The sequence below is a fragment of the Solea solea genome, chromosome 3 (genome assembly GCF_958295425.1).
Source record: "Solea solea chromosome 3, fSolSol10.1, whole genome shotgun sequence".
Classification (NCBI taxonomy): Eukaryota; Metazoa; Chordata; class Actinopteri; order Pleuronectiformes; family Soleidae; genus Solea; species Solea solea.
Genome location: NC_081136.1, coordinates 35,856,102 through 35,876,111, shown reverse-complemented (window position 1 = coordinate 35,876,111; position 20,010 = coordinate 35,856,102). Strand labels below are relative to the sequence as shown.

General features: G+C 45.3%; 1 protein-coding gene across 6 annotated transcripts in view; it reads left to right on the top strand.

Moving 5' to 3' along the window:
* Positions 1 to 20,010, top strand: part of grip1 (glutamate receptor interacting protein 1) — a 34,720-nt gene continuing 14,710 nt past the window's right edge. Inside the window, exons 1-3 of one of the 6 annotated variants that reach the window (XM_058624546.1) lie at positions 1 to 216; positions 18,149 to 18,229; positions 19,711 to 19,846. In XM_058624546.1, the coding sequence (XP_058480529.1) occupies positions 162 to 216; positions 18,149 to 18,229; positions 19,711 to 19,846 (272 nt within the window). In that variant the 5' untranslated portion in view covers positions 1 to 161. Of the gene's footprint in view, positions 217 to 9,893; positions 10,340 to 15,679; positions 15,787 to 18,148; positions 18,230 to 19,710; positions 19,847 to 20,010 lie in introns of those variants that run through there. The other 5 variants (XM_058624544.1, XM_058624543.1, XM_058624547.1 and 2 more) reach the window with 5 other exon arrangements.

Genomic DNA, 20,010 nt, shown 5'->3' with positions numbered 1-20,010 from the left:
AGAGAGAGAGTGGTAGAGTGAGGTAGACTCAGATTGCAGTGGAGGTTTGGTCTCAGTGTAGTGGAGCAGCTGAAAGCTAAAGCTAACTAGCCATGTTGCCCCCGCTGGTGTGCGTCTGTTAGCGGGCCACCCTGGACTCTCTATCCGCCCTGAGGTGCATCATGCCCGGCTGGAAGAAAAACATCCCGGCCTGTCTCCAACCGGACGAGGAGGGAGGTAAGAGGACCGAAGCGAACCGAATCCGTTCCGGCTGATACCGCGACCGGTCAGAGTGCGCGTGGATGTGTCACTACATACCTGTATGTGTGTATGTGTGTGTGTGTGTGCATATACATATGTGTGTGTGTGTTTGTGTGTCTCGTGCAGCGTGCCCGGTTTGGCGCCGCCGGTCGAGCTCGCGCGCACGGTGACTGTGTTTTAACGAGTGAAAGTTGGTAAGTGATACCGTGTGAACGCGCGCGCGCGCGTGAATATGTGTGTGTGTGTGTGTGTGTGTGTGTGTTTTAATCTGACGCAACGGGTGAGGTTACAGTGACGTTACGGTGATTTATTTATTTTTCTACGGTGTGTGCGTGTGTGTGCATGTATGTGTGTGTGTGTGTTAATGGTGTCGCGCGGTCACCGGTGACTAGTCACCGAGCAGCGGAGCGCAGTTAGCCGGGCTGCTAACGAGCTAACCAGCCGTTAAACCGAGCGAGGAGCAGAAACGGTTAGAGCTGGTCAACCGAGGGTCTGTCTCTTGTGTGTGTGTGTGTGTGTGTGCGCTTGCTCGCGTGCGTGCGTGCTCAGAGCTGAGCCTCTTCTCTGTTAATTACGCCGCTGCTGATCAGGACATGATTTATTCAGCCTCTAATCAATCACTGACAGGGCTGCTGCTGGAAAATTTGGGTCCCATGAATGAATGTAATGCCCAAACAACTCAAAGTTTATTGATATGGTATTACGCCTTACCTAGCTTGCGTTTACGCCACCGTAAGCTACCAGTCATTAGCAGTGTGTGAATAGCGTGACATTGTAATAACAAAAGCGCCGCCTGACGATAAATTCAATGAAAAGTAAATGTTAAGGAGCCTGGTATACGCTAAACCCGATTTTGGAACCGCACGCCAAGAGTGCGTTGGGTGCACATGGACGGTGAACGATCAATTATGTCACGACTTATGACGATCGAAACATAATTAACCGAACTGACGTCACTTACGAGTTGACAGCGCTCTAGTTTCGATGTCAGGGGGGGACTTGGATGCAAATGTAGTAGTAGTTAGCTAGCTTTACGCAACAGGCAGGACCACGTTTATGGCTGTAAAACAGTAAAATTTTTTGCGCTATAGGGCCTATTTTATATAAAGTTTTAGTTCTGTGATTCCTGAACGTTCTAAATGGGTATCCAGGTTTTTGTTTTATTTAAATGGCTAATTTATAGCTACATCTATAACACATAATAATACTACTGTCATTATTTTAGTGGGAAAATTAATTACAACTTCATACACATTTTTTTTCCTACTTATAGAGAAATTGTTTTGAGGGACCCAAAAAATATCCCCCGCGACCCATCTGTGGGTCCCGACCCAGTCTTTGAGAACCTCCGTGATCCTGCATGTCGTGTGAATATTCAGAGCTGTTATTCTGCTGCTGATCAGGCAAGACGAGTGTTCAGGCTCTAATCAATCACAGAGCTATAATTGATCGTAAATCCTGGTGACGCGTTTATAAAACCAGCCGCGGCGTTGACGGGCTGTTTGTTTTTTTTTTTAAGAAAACCCCGCCTCCATCCTCCTCCAGCTTTAACACAGCCTTTTTTTGCTCCTCAGCATCTAACCACTTATCTTCTGGAGAGCAGCCGCAAGACCAGAATCAATTTATACGCTGATTGATACCGTTATTGAAAGCTTAAACACAGAAACAAGACGGCGGTCGATGCGTGTGAATGTAGAACCATAAATACAGAGGAGAGGAGTTCAAATTATGACAAAAAAATAACAGTAAAACAATACAACTTACACTCTCTCTGATGACAATCACAACTGCTCTTTAAAAACAATGGTTTACCATGTTCACCTTTAAAGGGATAGTTCAATTTTAGTTCATTTTTCTTTTGAAATATGGTGTTGACCGTGAGCCGAGAACCTTTCCTGAAACACTGCCAACATGTTATTATAGCCACTTAATAAAAGACTCGGCTGATGAAAATCTGCGTCAGCTAATGTCTACGATATCTTAAGAACACGGTTGTGTCTTTATCTCAGTGTTACACTGACTTTTCCAACAGGAAACTGGAGTTTGTAACCCACTCACTCTCCCACACCAAAGTCCATTGAAAAAATCAGTGATTTTAGCTCACAGGGACACAGGAGCTGCTGGTCTACTGCTGCCTCGTGTGGTCACTTTGTGTCACTGAGGTGCCGTTATGTTAAAATCACTAAAATCACACATTTTCTGTATGGGGTTTGGTGTGGGAGAGTGAGTGGTTTCCAAACTTCAGTTTCCTGTTGGAAAAGTCTTGTTCTTAAGACGTCGTAAACTGAAAAATGAGTGTTTTGTCTCGTGGCTAAAATCAGTCTTTGTTTGTCTCCTCTGTGTCGTTGCTTTTTGTAAACATGTTTAGTCCGTGCGTAAATAATTTGAGCATTTAAAAAAAGACATGTCATCACCAGCGGGTAGTTAGTAATTCTCCTTTTACACGCGGTGTCGGATTTATACCGACCGTTTTTAGCTGCCGTTTAAAAAAGGTTTGAAGTGGACGACTGTGGCACTCACACGGACAGAAAGACGCCGCCGCCGCCGCCACCGCGTTCCTCGCTTTACACACAAATCAAAGATGCAGCAGCAGCAGCAGCAGCAGCTGTTGCCAACACTTTTAACCCCGTTAACACAGATTCTTGTTTTGTTCTGGTTCTCTTTGACTGTGAACACACACACACACACACACACACACACACATGGGCACGCGTAGCAGAGGACGAGCGTGAAAAGCTGTAATTTAAAGCCTGCAAAGTGCGATGTGTTTGTCCACTTACTCACAGCAGCGTGAAAGACACACAGACAATAATATCACTGAGTGTGTGGAGGCACGACGAAGGAGCACAGATCAAAAAGCACAAGCTTGTTTTAATTTTCCAGAACAAAGCTTGGTGTTACAGGATTAATTGAGCCTCTTGGGATTAAAAGGAAAATAAAAAACGGTGAGAACAAGACTGCAGTATAAACAAACCTCATTAAACAACAACAATGCTAAAGCGCACAGAGCTGATCTCTGACTCTCGGTGGTTAAAGTATAAATGTTGTGTTGTTTGGTTCCTGGTGCGTCAGCGCTGTATCATCTCTGACTCTCTCACTGTGGTTTTACAGATGATTATCATCGTTCTCTTCTCACATGATCTGACTGACAGGTGAAGGAAAAGAAGAGAAACAAACAAACAAACCTCTCAGCTCACATTTGAACTATTGTAATCTACTGTAGATTATGATAGTAAATTAGTTCGTAGATTATTATACAAAGTTGACGGACTAATTGTTTCAGATGTTCAGACCTGTTTTTCACGGAGACATATTGAGACTTTGAGAGACTCACTGAGACTCGCTGAGACTCACTGAGACTCGCAAAGACTCGCAGAGATTTGCAGAAACTCGCTGAGACTCACTGAGACTCGCTGAGACTCGCTGAGACTCGCAAAGACTCGCAAAGACTCACTGAGACTTGCAAAGACTCGCTGAGACTCACTGAGACTCGTTAAGACTCACTGAGACTCGCAAAGACTCGCTGAGACTCGCAGAGACTCACTGAGACTCGCTGAGACTCGCAAAGACTCGCAGAGATTTGCAGAAACTCACTGAGACTCGCAAAGACTCGCTGAGACTCGCTGAGACTCGCAAAGACTCACTGAGACTTGCAAAGACTCGCTGAGACTCACTGAGACTCGTTAAGACTCACTGAGACTCGCAAAGACTCGCAAAGACTCGCTGAGACTCGCAGAGACTCACTGAGACTCGCTGTGACTCACTGAGACTCGCTGTGACTCACTGAGACTCGCAAAGACTCGCTGAGACTCACTGAGACTCGTTAAGACTCACTGAGACTCGCTGAGACTCGCAGAGACTCACTGAGACTCGCTGAGACTCACTGAGACTTGCAAAGACTCGCAGAGATTCGCAGAAACTCGCTGAGACTCGCTGAGACTCACTGAGACTCCCTGAGACTCCCTGAGACTTATTCCAGGAAAGACGCGGCCGTTGTATGATGTTCACCAACAGTACTGCAGTTTATACGTCGTCTCCTTCTACTTCCGGGTCGAAGACCGGGGAGGACATTTTGGTGTCCGACTCATAATTATAATCAGGTACGTAAGTCCGACTAAGACTAGCCCGATTTTAGTCAAACTAACGTGTTAACATGACATTAAGAAAACCAAATTATTGTCTTAGTCCGACTACAATGGGGACACAGAGACTCCCTGTGTCTCCGGTCCAGGACGAGGACGAGGACAGACTGTAGTCTGTGTTTTAATCAGATTAGCTTCAGCGACTCTGGCTGTAAAAAACACATCAGTGTTGATTTAGTGTCGCATCGTGAATCTGTCAGCGAAGCTCACGGACACATAATAATTATGTAATCTGTCTCAAGGTAAACCTGCACCGAGGCATGATGGGAAAAAAACGAAAGTTAAAACAGTGAGAGAAGAAGAAGAAGAAGAAGAAGAAGAAGAGTATAAATAGACTAAGAGGTGAATAATAGATGGACAGAGTCAGAGTTTATTTTTATGGTTTGATTTCACACAGTTTCAACTCGACAGGAGGAAGAAATTAAACGTGAATAAGAAGGAAATTTAACGCAGATAAAACTCAAAGACAAGCGTCGCCCCCTGGTGTTCGGCAGCGGTTTTCAACACGAAGAGGAAATAAAGGGGGAAAAAGTAAATGAAAGGTTAATGAGTACGTTCTCAAATCGTCATTCATATCTTTACTCATCGTTGCGTTAGAATATAGATGTATTTGATATTTAGATGTTTTTAAAACTGAAAGAGTGAATTTTCAAATGAAGCGTGACCTTGAAAAATAAGAGCAGATCAAATCGTATCGCAGTGTCTCTCCGAAAAATCGCAACTACAGCCACAATGGTCTGGCTTCAAGGAAATGTTCAATAAAAAGGGGACGTAAAAATGTGTAATTTACACAAAAATTAAGACATAAAATTTTTCAAACACGATAAAAATGTCATTAAAATATAATTTGTTTTCCTCCGTTCACGATTCATTTTCCCCCCGTTTAGATTTTTGCCGTTGAAACATGAAACATTTTCATTTCCTGAATCTATTTCTGGAATAAAAGTCTTTTATCCTCAGCAGCTCATTTACTCCACTGTGTGTGTGTGTGTGTGTGTGTGTGTGTGTGTGTGTGTGTGTGTGAGAGAGAGGCAGCGTGACATCATCCCACGGTTTGAAGCTTTTTGACTAAGAAGCAGAGAAAATGGCTTAAACACACACACACACACACACACACACACACACACACGGTCCTTTAAGAACTGCTGATGTCACAACTCTGCTCATCTTTTTGTCCTCAGGATTATTGAAGAAAACCTGTGTGTGTGTGTGTGTGTGTGTGGGAGTGTGAGAGTGTGTGTGTGTGTGTGTGTGTGTGTGTGTGTGTGTGTGTGTGTTTCCTCAGCTTAGTGCATTATCCCGACATTTTACCAAGTCTCTCTCTCTCTCTCTCTCTCTCTCTCTCTCATAGTGACTCAATGTCTCTCTCTCGTCACGTCTCTGCGGAGTAAACTGCTGATTGTGTGTGTGGCACCGTGTGTCAGCGTGTGTGTCACTGTGTGTGTCACACGGCAGCGCAGTGTGACTTCATCTCCACTGTACGGAGGAGGGCGGAGTTACGGTCATGATATGGTCGATGTAGCCCCGCCCATGTTTGCCATCGAAAACACAAATGCGCAAAAGTGTGGCTACGTCCGACAGTTATTTGATGTCACTCTCCAAACCATATAGTTTTATTCTGTAAGATTCATGACAGGAAGTGGCCTGTTTGGACAGGAAGTAGCTGCATTTTTGCAAGTCTGCGTAACAACTTGTGAATTTCTGTGATTGCGATAATCGTGAATGAAGAAAAACATTCTATTCTAAATGTGTGGTTACTCACTAAGACACACTGTGACTCACTAAGACTCGCTGTGACTCACTAAGACTCGCTGTGACTCACTGAGACTCACTGTGACTCACTCTGTGACTCACTAAGACTCTCTGTGACTCACTGAGACTCGCTGTGACTCACTAAGACTCTCTGTGACTCACTAAGACTCTCTGTGACTCACTCTGTGACTCACTAAGACTCTCTGTGACTCACTAAGACTCGCTGTGACTCACTGAGACTCACTAAGACTCTCTGTGACTCACTAAGACTCGCTGTGACTCACTGAGACTCTCTGTGACTCACTAAGACTCTCTGTGACTCACTGAGACTCTCTGTGACTCACTAAGACTCGCTGTGACTCACTGAGACTCTCTGTGACTCACTAAGACTCACTGAGACTCGGTGTGACTCACTAAGACTCACTGAGACTCGCTGTGACTAACTAAGACTCTCTGTGACTCACTAAGACTCGCTGTGACTCACTGAGACTCTCTGTGACTCACTAAGACTCTCTGTGACTCACTAAGACTCTCTGTGACTCACTAAGACTCGCTGTGACTCACTGAGACTCTCTGTGACTCACTAAGACTCACTGAGACTCGGTGTGACTCACTAAGACTCACTGTGACTCACTGAGACTCGCTGTGACTCACTGAGACTCGCTGTGACTCACTGAGACTCTCTGTGACTCACTCTCTGAGACTGTGAGTTGTTAGACTGTTGTTTTTGTTTATTAACCTCACGTCTCATGACACACAGATTGAGTGATTTATTTGTTGGACATTAATGTGAATGTTTGTCGTGTGTAGGATTATTTATGTCATTAACCACCTGTTTGCTTGTGTTTGAAGATGACAAACAGACCAGAACACAAGAGATTCAAAAACATATACAGTGATATAGTTTACACACACACTCACACACACACACACACACACAGCCCTGGGCAGTGTCCAGGTGGACAGTGGAGCTGCTGGCATCACACATGCACATTCATTTTCTACTTGGATAAGCCCAGCATGAACACACACACACACCGTGTCTAACAGTCCAGTTTGACACTAAAACCTGCAGAGAGAGACGAGTGTTTCCACTGATCTGTTTTATCAATTACTGACCCTGTGTGTGTGTGTGTGTGTGTGTGTGTTGTATGAGGCAGCAGAGGTTTGTATTAGAAACATAATTCTCTTCTGTGCAGAGTGAAGGACAAACATTGGTCCACCTTCTTTTTCCACTCCCTCACTCATGAATTTACACAATTAGTGGGACTCACTGACTCTTGCTTAGACTCACTGAGACTCTCTGAGATTCACTGTGACTCTGAGACTCACTGAGATTCACTGAGACTGTGAGTGTGTGTGTGAGACAGACACACATGATGCAGGTCAGTTTGGACAGGTCTGTCCTTTAGTCTGTCTCCAGCTGTTTGTCCTGTTCTCTCTGTTTCAGGTTGAACTGACCCTTGAGGGAATGAATGGAATTCAGTGTGTGTGTGTGTGTGTGTGTGTGTGTGTGTGTCCATTAGGAATCAAGGTCAGTCACTCAGCAGAGTCCATTAAGACCATGGATTCTCTCGCCTCTCGCTCTCTCTCTCTCTCTCTCTGTCCGTCTGTCTCGCTTTCCCTCAGGCTTCATCAATCAGCGTCTGTCTGCCCCTGAGAATTATGGGTATTTTTTAGCGGCACTCGGACTCTCTGCGGGGTCGTGAACGCAGCTGATGTGTTCTGAGGCTGCGGTTGCTGTTAGCGACCAGCAGGGGGAGCTATAGGATAAACTGTGGCGCGAGAGAGGCGTGCATGTGTGTGTGTGTGTGTGTCTGTTTGGTAGAGAGGTGAGGAGAATCAGATTATACACACACACACACACACAGCTGCAGAGGCATGAGAGTGATATGCAAATTAACCTGAAATGTATGCGTTTTTAGCAGCTTCTCTCTCTCCCTCTCTCTTTCTCTCTCTCTCTCTCTCTCCCTCTCTCCCTCCCTCCCTCTCTCTCTCTCTCTCTCTCCCTCTACCTCTCAGCCTGTATGAGTGGATGTGACTCGTCCATCTGTCTGTCAGTGTGAAGCAGCTCGTGGTGCTGTGACGCCCTCAGGAGAGTCTGACAGGTGAGGGAGGGAGGCGGAGTCTCGTCCTCTCACTCTCTCTCTCTCTCTCTCTGTTGTTGTATTTGTGTACATTTAAGTGACACTTGTGTTACAGCTGAGTGTGCAGTCCTCAGCAGGGGGCGCTGACTCATTATTGAGGCATGCGCTCACTTATAAATAAAATGGCTGCCAGTGGCTGACACAAGGAAAACCTGATTTTAGCCTCTGAACAAAAGGGCTCAGAATTCTCTGTGGACCAAACCCCATAGAGAAAATCAGCCATTTTAACGTCCCAGCACACAGGAGCTGTCGATCCACTGCTGCCTCCATCACTAAGTTCCCGTGTGTTATGTTACAAATTCGGCATTTTAAATCTTTGGTTCAGATTTACCTCAGTAACACAAAGTGACCACACGAGGCAGCAGAGGACCAGCAGCTCCTGGGTTCCCGTGAGCTAAAATCACTGATCTTCTCTATGAGGTTTGGTGTGGGAGAGTGAGCGGTGTCACAGACACAGACACAAGTCTGTCACGCCTCGAGGCAGTTTGGAATATACAAGTTGGCAAGTCGTGTAGGGGTCAGAGGTCAACACACACACACACACACAAACTACTGTACACACTGCCGCTGTCAGCCACCGTCAACACCAGAGGTCAGAGGTCAGATATCACAAAGATTCAGGTTGTGTGCGTGTGTGTGTGTGTGTGTGTGCGTGTGTGTGTTTGAGCAGCTGAATAATTGTGTGTTATATTTGTGCAGGAAGTCACAAACAGGAAATGTCGTCCCGTGCAAACCGAGTACGTTTCATTCTCTGTGGAATTTTCGGACTCGTGAAACACACAGACGTATAAACACTGAACAGGTTTTCCTCTGCTTCCTAGTTTCCTTTCCTCTCACTCCCTCGTTCCTACCACCTTTCCTTTCTCATCGCCTCTGTCTCTTGATTTCCTCTTCTCCTTGCCTCCTCTTTTCCTTCCCTTTAATAGTCACTCCTTCCCACCTTACCCCCTGCTTCCTCGCTCTCCTTCATATACTTCCTAGTTCCATCCAATTTTTCTTCCTTTCCTTTTTCTTTCCTTTCCCCTTTTCCTTCCCTCCTCCTGTGTATACTCCACACTCCCATCTAGTTTCCTTTCCTTTCTCGCCTCCTCTCCTTGTCTCCGCCCCCCTGTATAGTTTCCGATCACCTCTCCTACATTAGCCTCCTCTCTTCTCCATACTTCCTTCCCTCGTTTCCCTCCCCCTGCTCCTAGTTTCTCATCCTTTCATCACCTCTCCTCATAAACCCCCCCGTCCTTCGTCTCCTTGTCTCCTTGTCTCCTCTCATGCCACCCAGACATACATACACATACATACAACCCCCCCCCCCCACACACACACACTGGAATGGAATGAAGGAGGAAGGCAGGAAGGAAAGGAAAGGATAACAAAGGAAGGAAGGAACTAATGAAGGGAAAGAAGCTCCCTTCTCTCTGCTGACTCTTTAACACACACACACACACACACACACACACAGTGCTCCATCACTGTGTGTGTGTGTGTGTGAAAGAGCGAGCTCTGTGATTGGCTGAGGTCGGTAAGATGCACCAGCTGAAAGAAGTGAACGAGAAAAGAGGAGGAGAATGCAGAGAGAGAGAGAGAGAGAGAGAGAGAGTACAAAGAGCATGTGAGTGTGTGTGTGTGTGGTTACATGCTCACTAATGTGTGTGTGAGTGATATCCAGAGGTGTGTGTGTGTGTGTGTGTGCAGAGGCAAAGCAAGGAGGAGGAAACCTGAGCTCCCCCTCTCTCTCTCTCTCTCTGTCTCTCTCTGTCTCTCTCTCTCTCTCTCTCTCTGTGGAATAACGCTCTCTCTCCGTCAGCTCTCGCCGTTATTCGCCTCTCGCCGTTAGCTCTCGTAGCTTAGCTCGGTTCGGCCCGGCCCCTGGTTCCCTCGGCTGGGACCTGGTCCCGTGCGCTCGGCTCAGCGGTCTGCGGTTGACGATGGAGCGGTTCCTGGCTCTGCTGCGTCTGCTGAGCAGGAGGAGGAGAGGGAGGAGGTACCGGGCGGACGACGACTACCAGGAGGGCTACGAGGACGTTTACTACTACACCAGCAAGTACAGCACACACCTACTGAGTGAGTGAGTCCCACACACTAACACCGAGAGGAGACTGAGCGCGTGAGCTGTTTGATTATACATGAAGGTCGTTAGTGAAACACTTCTCTGTTACACACACGCTCAGGTATCCAGGTGACAGGTGGTTTGTGGGTAATAATAACAGGGCAGGAGGTTTGGACTGTGGGAAGGAATGTGGACAATGTGGGAGGAGTCAGAGAGAGAAGTTTTCGCTCCGTTCAGTCGACCGTCTTTGTTTCTCCAGGTGTTTTTAAATGTAGACGGAACTTAAGGGGGGTTTGTTGAAAGGGGCGTGGCTACAGCTCCAGCACCTGGTGAGCTGAGCCGATACTCTAGTCCGTTTGCTCGGTAAGTCCGGTTCGTTCGGGGAGGTGTGAACACACAACCCAACTCTGATCCGCATCAAAGAAGCAAACTCCGGTCCGTCATCCACTGCACAAATCACGGTCACGCCGACAGTGGCGCTAACAGCTAAGCTAACAGCCGAGTCCGCAGATTTGTTCGTCTCTCTGTCGTCTTTTGGCGTAGAGTGAGAGACGGTGTCGCGATTGTTTCGCTCAGGAGAGCGAGTCTAAGTTTGATTGTGTAGGAAACTTCATTATTTTTCGTTCACGGCTGATTGTCGTGTTTAATCTGTCTCTTTTTTTTTGTCGTTTCCCGCGTTCTCTCGAGCAAATCTCACGAGACTATCGAGGTCAGGCGAGACTTGACCGCTGTGGTATAACATGACTGCGAGCCACTGCGGCTAAGCTAACAGCCGAGTCAGCGGATTACGTCACTGTAAACGTAGCGGCGTTAGCACACATGACTCTGTAGTTTTGTTAGCAGCAACAGTGGAAATGTTAGCTTTGCTAAAGCAGTGAACACGATCGTTGTGTTTGTACGTGTTTTTACGTTGTTGTTGTTGTTGTTGAGCTTTTGTGGTTTACTGAAAACGACTTTTTGCCCAAACAAGTTGCTATGTTTTTGCTAAATTTAGCTAAAAGAGGGCGGCAGCTAACGATTGTTTTCATATCTGATTCACGTACACAAATGAAAGTTGGTACGCGTGTTGATCGTGTCCGGACGGTCTAAAAAGTCCATGAGGACTTTGCCGTAAGTCCTACAGGGAGGCCACACAGTCGTGTGTGTGTGTGTGTGTGTGTGTGTGTGTGTGTGAGGGTTGCTGACACAGATAAATGTGCTAATTAATGCTTTAGATAAAGACATCATTAGCATAACTGCTCCTGTGTTCAACACGAGGAAGACGAAATGTAGAGAAGAAGAAAAATATTTCTATTTTTCCTTCAGCGTCCACAGACAGACAGTCAGACAGACAGACAGTCAGACAGACAGGAGGAGGAGAAGTGAGATCTGCTCATGTTCACTTTAATTAAAGTGTCTGACTCTCGGGATTGGAACGCTTCGCCCTCATTATTTAGAAAACGATGTTTAATTAGGTTTTTGTTCATTTAGAGAACAACTGTTTCCCCTCTTTCCTTTGTCCGATTCCTCTTTAATTAAAGACGAGGGAAGGGAGGGTACGCTCAGCGTCGTCGAGCTGAAACTGACGTTCGGCGTGTGTGAAGGTATTTTTAGATAAAAGGTGTTGATGCAGAACTCAGGATCATTTTGATCTCATGATACGATGACTCTTTTCTATTAATAACCTACAAAATCAGAAAATCTTTTCCTGTTTATGGACTTTTTTTGCTAATGTTAGCCACTTAACAAAGACCTACGTAATAAGATCTACATCAGCCCGAGTCTACGAAATCTTAAAAATAACTTTTGTCACTTTATCTCACTGTGAGACAGACTTTTACAACAGGAAAGTGAAGTTTGTAAACCACTCACTCTCCCACACCAAAGCCCATAGAGAAAACCAGTGATTTTAACATCACATCACACAGGAGTCGTTGATCCACTGCTGCCTCCATCACTGAGTTCAAATGTCTTATTTTGTTAATTTGACATTTGAAATCCTTGACACTGGTTTAACTCAGTGACACAAAGTGACCACACGAGGCAGCAGTAGACCAGCAGCTGCTGTGTCCCTGTGAGCTAAAATCCCTGATTTTCTCTATGGGCTTTGGTGTGGGAGAGTGAGTGAATTTACAAACTTCTCTTTCCAAACTTGGGTGTGATCTGTGATGTCAGAGTGAAAAAAAACGCCTATCAGGTTAAATTCAAGATTTGATGTCAGTGTTTATAACCCAGCGAGTGTCTGTTGTTAAATGGCACAGCCTTACAAAGATTTACCACTTTTTTAAACCTGTATGAATTCAAAAGTTGCCAAAAATAAGTGAGCCGAATCTTCCGTCAGTGCTCCCTCTCGTCTGTGGACGAGTGTTTGGACCCGAAACGTTCACTGATTTACTCTGGTGCTGATGAAAGACTTAAAAATGTGACTTTTCTCAGGCAGGTTCTGTTTTTTTTTTTTTTTTGTCAAAGTGCGAGACTCTGGAAGCCGGCGGATTTTTCAAAAATGTTCTTGGGTTTTTGTTGTTGATTACAGTTCTGTCAGTTTGTCCCATCTGCTCCTCACACACACACACACACGCACACACACACACGCATACGCACACACACGCACGCACACACACAAACGTGTCAGTCTGAGTGCGACTGATATCGCTAATTAAAGGTTTACACATCCGTCCAACTCTGGAACAGTGTTATTATCACTCTGACAGTCTGTGTGTGTGTGTGTGTGTGTGTGTGTGTGTGTGTGTGTGTGTGTGTGTGTGTGCGTGCGTGCGTGTGTGTGTACTTACATAAGGACATGTCACTGTGACTCAAACCCACGTGGTTCACTTTGGGCTGTGGGTGTTGACACACACACACACACACACACACACAGGTTATCATCACCGCTGACTGACTTCAAAATCAAAGTGTAACACAGACCGTGTGTGTGTGTGTGTGTGTGTGTGTGAGTGTGTGAAAACACTCCTTTCATCTCTCAGAATCACTCTTTGTACGCTGCTCTCTCCCCTCAATTATTCATCAGCCTGTTTCCATGGAAACAGCTGCAGCCATGTGTGTGTGTGTGTGTGTCTCCCTCTCTCTCTCACTGTCTGTGTGTGTGTGTGTGTGTGTGTTACCGGGGTTGGTTGGGTTGGGGGGGTGGTGGGTTGACTTCACAGGAGGGGGAGGGGCTTCATCAGCTCATTATCACCTCTCAGTCGCTGACCCATGAGGCTGCGAACGACGCGTAATCTGGTCCAGACTCAGGCTGTGGGGATTATTTCCCCCGTAATTGATTCATTGGGGTTTGGTCCAGAAAATGTTGAAAAATATTCACGGTTTTAAGGATTTCTATGTAAAACAAAAAAGAGAAAGAAAGAAAAATCAGAGAAACTGATTACAAAGTTTAATCTGTTATTTTTAATACACGTACATTTGTTCCTATGATGCTTTTAGTTTGGGTCGTACTGCTGTAGTACAAGTATTCAAACTAATACATATATATGTTTATATAATATATAATATATAAAAGCATCAGTAGCAGATATGATCGTATATGATGTTTTATTTGTAGTAGTTGCTACTCATGCTGTTGTTGTTGTACTACAGCAGAAGTAGTATTTGTAGTATTTGTAGTGGCTGCTGTCATGTTTGTAGTTTCTCTTGTTTATGTAGTACAACTACCCTCACCATCAGCAGCAGCAGCAGTAGTAGTAATAGTAGTATTTTTAGTTGTATGATTTATTTCAGTGTTGTATTAGTAAAAGTACTTGTAGTACAACTGCTTGTTGTATCAGTGGTTGTGTTTTTACAACTTTTTAATTGTTTTTTGTTGATTCGGTTTTTCAGTTGTTTTTGTACTAACATTTGTTGTTGTAGTAATAGCACAAATGTTTGTAGTAGAAGTAGCTGTTGTTAAATGTGAGTAGTATTTTACGTTGATTTTGTAGTAGCACCGCTAGTTGTAGTATATTTTATTGCAGTACTGGTGTTTGCATTCATAGTTCTCTTCTAAGTTTTGAACGAGTATTGTGTTTTAGTTGTTGTAGTAGTACTGGTATTAGCATTAGTAGTATTCTGCTGTTGAAGTTTTTCATAGTACCTTTCAGTGATTTTGTAGTAGTAGTACTGTCCACAGATTTTTCCTGCTATCAATTATTTAAAGTGTTGAAGCAGTACTATTTTCTTTAGTAGTACTAGTACTAGTGGTAGTGCAGTATTTGTAGTAGAAGTGGATGTTGTGAGTGTAGCAGTACTTTTCAGTGATTGTGTTGCGTAGTAACTGTGTGAAATAGTAGTATTTTTTGATTTAGTTGTAGTATCAGCAGTGGTCGTAGTACTGGTGTTACTGCTGCTGATGATTTACTGTCGTAGTACTTTGCTCTGATGTTGTAATACAGGTACAGATGCTCTGTGGTGCACTGCCTTGTTGCCTCCAGCAGGGGGCAGCACAGATCAGAACACTTCACCACACACACACACACACACACATAGTTTCAGATCAGTTATGGTAACTCCACTGTTAATCCCTGCCGTGACATTAATCTGCTGTAATCTGCTGCTGAAACACTGACCCACATGTTCACATGACCACCGCGTGACGTCACTGGTGTCGGCCAATGACGTCACAGCAGACCGAGCTGCTGCGCTAGTAAATACGACATTAATCTTCCTGTACTGACACTACTGTGTTACTACTAGTTAAAGGGGTGTTTTTTTTAGTGTGGTTCAGTCGACGATGTCTTAAGAACATCTTTATCACGTCTTTATCTCACTGTGACACAGACGTTTGTAAACCACTCACTCTCCCACACCAAAGCCCATAGAGAAAATCAGTGATTTTAGCTCACGGGCGACACAGGAGCTGCTGGTCTACTGCTGCCTCGTGTGGTCACTTCGTGTAATTTAAGTAAATGTGAACACCTGATTTTAAAAGCCGCTCCCCCTGGTGGCACTTCAAAATAAAGAAGCTGATCAATGTGCTGGCGAACTGGACACTTTCAAAATCTATCATCACAAATCAGTCAGGAGACACAGCTGCCTCTTTCCTGCCTCTGCCTCTCCATCATCATCATCCCCCTCTCCTCTTCCTCTTCATCCTCTAATCTGCGCAGACTCTGCCTCCCCCCTCCCCCCTCGCTTCCTTCCTTCCTCTCTCCCTCCTCCCCCTCCTCTGCCGCTGCCTCATTTTATGGAGGAGCTCCACATCTGCAGCGCTCTCTCACTCCCTCACTTCCATGGTGATGATGATGATGGTGATGATGATGGTGGCGGCTCCTGTTTGAGGAGGTCGTCGGTGCGACGGTCACTCACTCTCAGAGGAGGAGGAAGGACAGGAGGAGGAGGAGGAGGAGGAGGAGGAGCAGAGGTGCAGAGTTAGCGGCGGCGGCGGCCGCGTCTGCATGGATGTGTGTGTGAGGCGACGCTCGGCTCGGCTCCACCATGATCGCCGTGTCGTTTAAATGTCGCTGCCAGATCCTGCGCAGGGTGAACAAAGGTAGAGAGACATGGACGATGACTGTGTGTGTGTGAGAGAGGGAGAGAGAGAGGGAGAGAGGGAGGCAGGATGTGTGTGTGTGTGTGAGAGAGATGGAGGACGACGCATGTTTGCATGTGGAACATATGTGTTTGTGCGGTCGAGCGACATTCACTGTCCACTGATGACATTGGAGAGAGAGACAGAGAGAGAGAGAGAGAGAGAGAGAGGGGTTTATGATCAATGACAGCTGTGTGTGTGTGTGTGTGTGTGTGTGTGTGTGTGTAAAATGATCTTCTGATAGATTCATTCAGTCGATTTGCTGCAGGTAGCTTCAGGGCGAGAGACCTTCAGAGTAAGTGAGAGCATAGAGAGAGAGGAGTGTGTCTTATTTCCATGAATGTAACATTGATGGTGTGTGTGTGTGTGGGGGGGGGGGGGGGGCGAGTGAGCACAGAGGAGAATGGAGGGCAGACAGAGAGAGAGAGAGAGCAGCGCGGGAGTGATGTTTTTGTCTGGTCCACTTTGCAGCTTCAGGTTGTTTGGTTTCCTGGTTTGTGATGTCATCATCTTCATCTCCGTCATCATCCTCATCATCATCATCGCTTGAGTCTAAAGTTGTGTGTTTATGTTTATGCCAAAAACAAAAGGGTAAAAAGATGAAAACACGGCTCCCAGCAGAGACGCGAGGACTTTTGTCTCCCACACCAAAGCCCATAGAGAAACCAGTGATTTTAACATCACAGCACACAGGAGCTGTTGATCCACTGCTGCCTCCATCACTAAGTTCTAATGTCTTATTTTGTCACTTTGGCTGTTGAAAACCTGCATTTGGATTAACTTCAGTGACACAAAGTCACCACACGAGGCAGCAGTAGACCAGCAGCTCCTGCACCAGCAGGAGAGTGAGTGATTTACAAACTTCAGTTTCCTGTTGGAAAAGTCTAACAGTGAGATAAAGACTCTTCCTATAAGACGATTAAATCTGAGCTTTATTTTAGAGAAAATGTGATAATATTTCAAATGTGAAGCTGAACATTGTGTGTGTGTGTGTGTGACCTTGTTTAAAGACTGGAGCTTGACAAAAGGAGCTGAATGTATTTATATAACATCCACTGTACAGTTAGTAGTATGTTATTGGTACTGTGTGTGTGTGTGTGTGTGTGTGTGTGTGTGTGTGTGAGTGATACGCTGTTGTCCTACATCTGGTGGAGGAGGAGGCTCAGCTTTCATCTTCATTTAGCCACAGAGTGTGTGTGTGTGTGTGTGTGTAAATAGCTCTGCTACTGGAACCAAAGACAAATGAAAGATCTGGAGCAGATGAGAATAAACTGGAACCAAATTGAATCAAACAGAATCAAATGAAATAGAAAGTGTTTCCTGGTTCACGTCTCTTTAATTAATCTGTGTGCACTGCAGCTGCTCCTGTTAACCAGGTTTAACCAGGTTTAACCAGGTTTAACCAGGTTTAATGCTCTGACAATCTGCTGTGGAATAAACCTGCTGTTAATCTGGTTCAAATTAAACCCTGCTGTTAATCAGGTTTAATTTAAACCTGATGTTAATCTGGTTTAACTTTAACCTGATGTAAATCTGGGTTAATTTAATCCTGCTGTTAATCTGGTTTATTTAAACCTGCTGTTAATCTGGTTAGAAACTGTGACGTCATTTTCAGTATAAAAGTCATAAACATGATCACTCCTCTGCAATGACGTTTAAAGATTAAAAAGCTTTCCACTGCTTCGTCCTCGTGGGACGCTGTTGCCTCTGAGGGCTGCTGGGATTGGTCCAGGCTCAGACGTAGACCACAGTGTTCTCCTCTGTGATTGGCCATGGCATTGATGAGGTCATGGTCATTATTCATGAGGCTGCAGCAGCAGCAGCTTCACACACAGGAACGTCTTTGAGGAAGAGTCCGACTTGTGGTTTTATGACTGGGTCTACATACTGGGGCTTGGTAACCAGTTGCAGAATAAAATAATCGTCCAGAAAACCAGTTGGTAGAGGCAGTTTCTCAGAGTTACTGGCAGAGATTTGGAACCAGTTTGAGAAACTGGTCAAGGTTTGAAGTGACTTTGTGGAACCTGTAGAACTGGTCAAGCCTCAGAAGCTCCAGTTAAAGGAACCTTGGTTCCGACATAAACCAGTTCATCAAACGTTGGGGAACTCGGATGACTTTGATCTGGTTGAGCTTTGGAAGAGCTGAAGCAGCAAAAGTGGAGGTGTTTGTTTTGGCAACTACAGACCTGGTCCACTTCAAGATCAGTCAGATAAACTGATCAAAGAAGTGATGGAGTTCTGAAGCCAGTAGGGGGCGACGGCAGACGATTCAGAGAAACTGGCTCGAGCCTCAGTAACACGCGTTTGTTTCCTTCTGTTTCAGATGAAGGGCCGTACGGCAAACACTCCGCGGGGTCGAGACCTCCAGATGGAGCGCTGGCCATCAGGAGGCAGAGTATACCAGGTAACACACACACACACACACACACTCAATACCAGCGTCTTCTCAGTGCGGAACCATGAGATGACACTCTAGCACAGAGTTAGCTCACCTGTATGTTCCGTCTGTGTGGCCTTCGGGAACGTTCACAGCTCATCGGCTTCCACCTGGAACCCGTGGCCTCGTTTTATCAGGATGCTGCAAACAGAATTAGCCGTGATGAACAATGTGCAACAATCCAGTGGTTTATAGACCTTGGGAACGGGAGCAGATCTGTGTAATCAGTTGAAACAGTTAGGAGAAGTGTCTGTGCTTTAGAACCCAGTAGAGGAACAACAAACCGGAGCAGGAACCCGTCGCTGACAGAAGGCCGAGCAAAGTAGGATTTCAACCTTCAAATAAGGTCTCCAAGATTATTTTGATGGTACGTGACCTTACAACAGTTGTGAATGCCGCCTCTGTCAAGACCTGAGCAGGTCTGGTTGGTTCCATGCCACAAAAAGAACTTCAACATTCCGCATATTCTGTACGAGGGATTCCCCTCATGTTGGAATCTCCTTACACTGACTGAAAAGCTCCTAGTTCAGGTTCTGGAGCTTCAAAACTAGTTGATTTCAGAAGATCAGAACCAGCTAATTGATTTGGTTCTGGACAGGAACTCTTGAGAAATAATAGTACGAGCTGTAAACCTCTTCAAAGAAGAACTAGCACAGGTTTTAACCAGTGAGAGGAGTGGTTAGCTTACCTGGTAGAGTTTGTTCTGAACCTGCTAGAACCTCGGGTACTGCCCTGAGGATCAGTCGGAGGACGTAGTCAATCATCTGAACCAGTTGACCACGGTCAGGAATCCTCAGAAACAATAAGAGAAAGTAAGACGTTATTCTGTGGAGCATAATCTGGTCTTCAGATGTTTTATAAATAGAAACTGACATTTAAACAGTTGGACTCTTCTGATCCGCTGCTTCCTCTCGAGTCTCTGAAGAGTTCTTAGATTCGTAGTAAGATCTGAAGTCGTGTCTCTTCATCTCGTGTAAAACAAACTGTCGGTTCGTGAAGTTCAGAAGCTTCTCGCTCGTCGCCGCAGGAAACTGTTTTTTCTTTCTTTCTTTCTGGGTCAAACACTTTTTTTCCCACAGCTGATGTTGTAGAAAAAGGTGAAAAGGGCAGAAGAGATGATGATGGAGGAGGAGGCGGAGGTCTTCAGACATCTTCGTCCCTGATAAATATTCAAACATCTATTTCAATAGAATCACCTGAGGTCACATCACTAAAACGTCTCCATCTCTCCGTTTCCTCAGCTCTTAAATATTTCAACTCTCTGATAAAATATAGATGGACGACCTCACTCTCGCTCTGCGTCCATGACTGCTGTTCTTCTTATTATTATTATTATCATTATAATGATATATTTTTTATTTTTATTATTGTCATTATTATTGTTATTATTTAACGTCTCCGGGGAGGGAAAAGTCACGTGTCCTCGTTTGTCCCTCTTGTGGGCGTAGACGAGTTTCGGGGCTGTTCGGTGGTGGAGCTGATGAAGAAGGAGGGGACGACGCTGGGGCTGACGGTGTCAGGCGGCATCGACAAGGACGGGAAACCCCGGGTTTCGAACCTGCGGCAGGGAGGCATCGCCGCCAGGTAACGGCAACGGGATATCCATATATGCTGACAACGAGACAAGATATGCTCTTAGATTTTGGATCTCTGTGATAACTTTTCCTGCTTTTAAAGGCCGTTGCATTGATAATTATCATATTCATGTGAAATACACTAAATATTGTAAATAAAATATGATATATTTT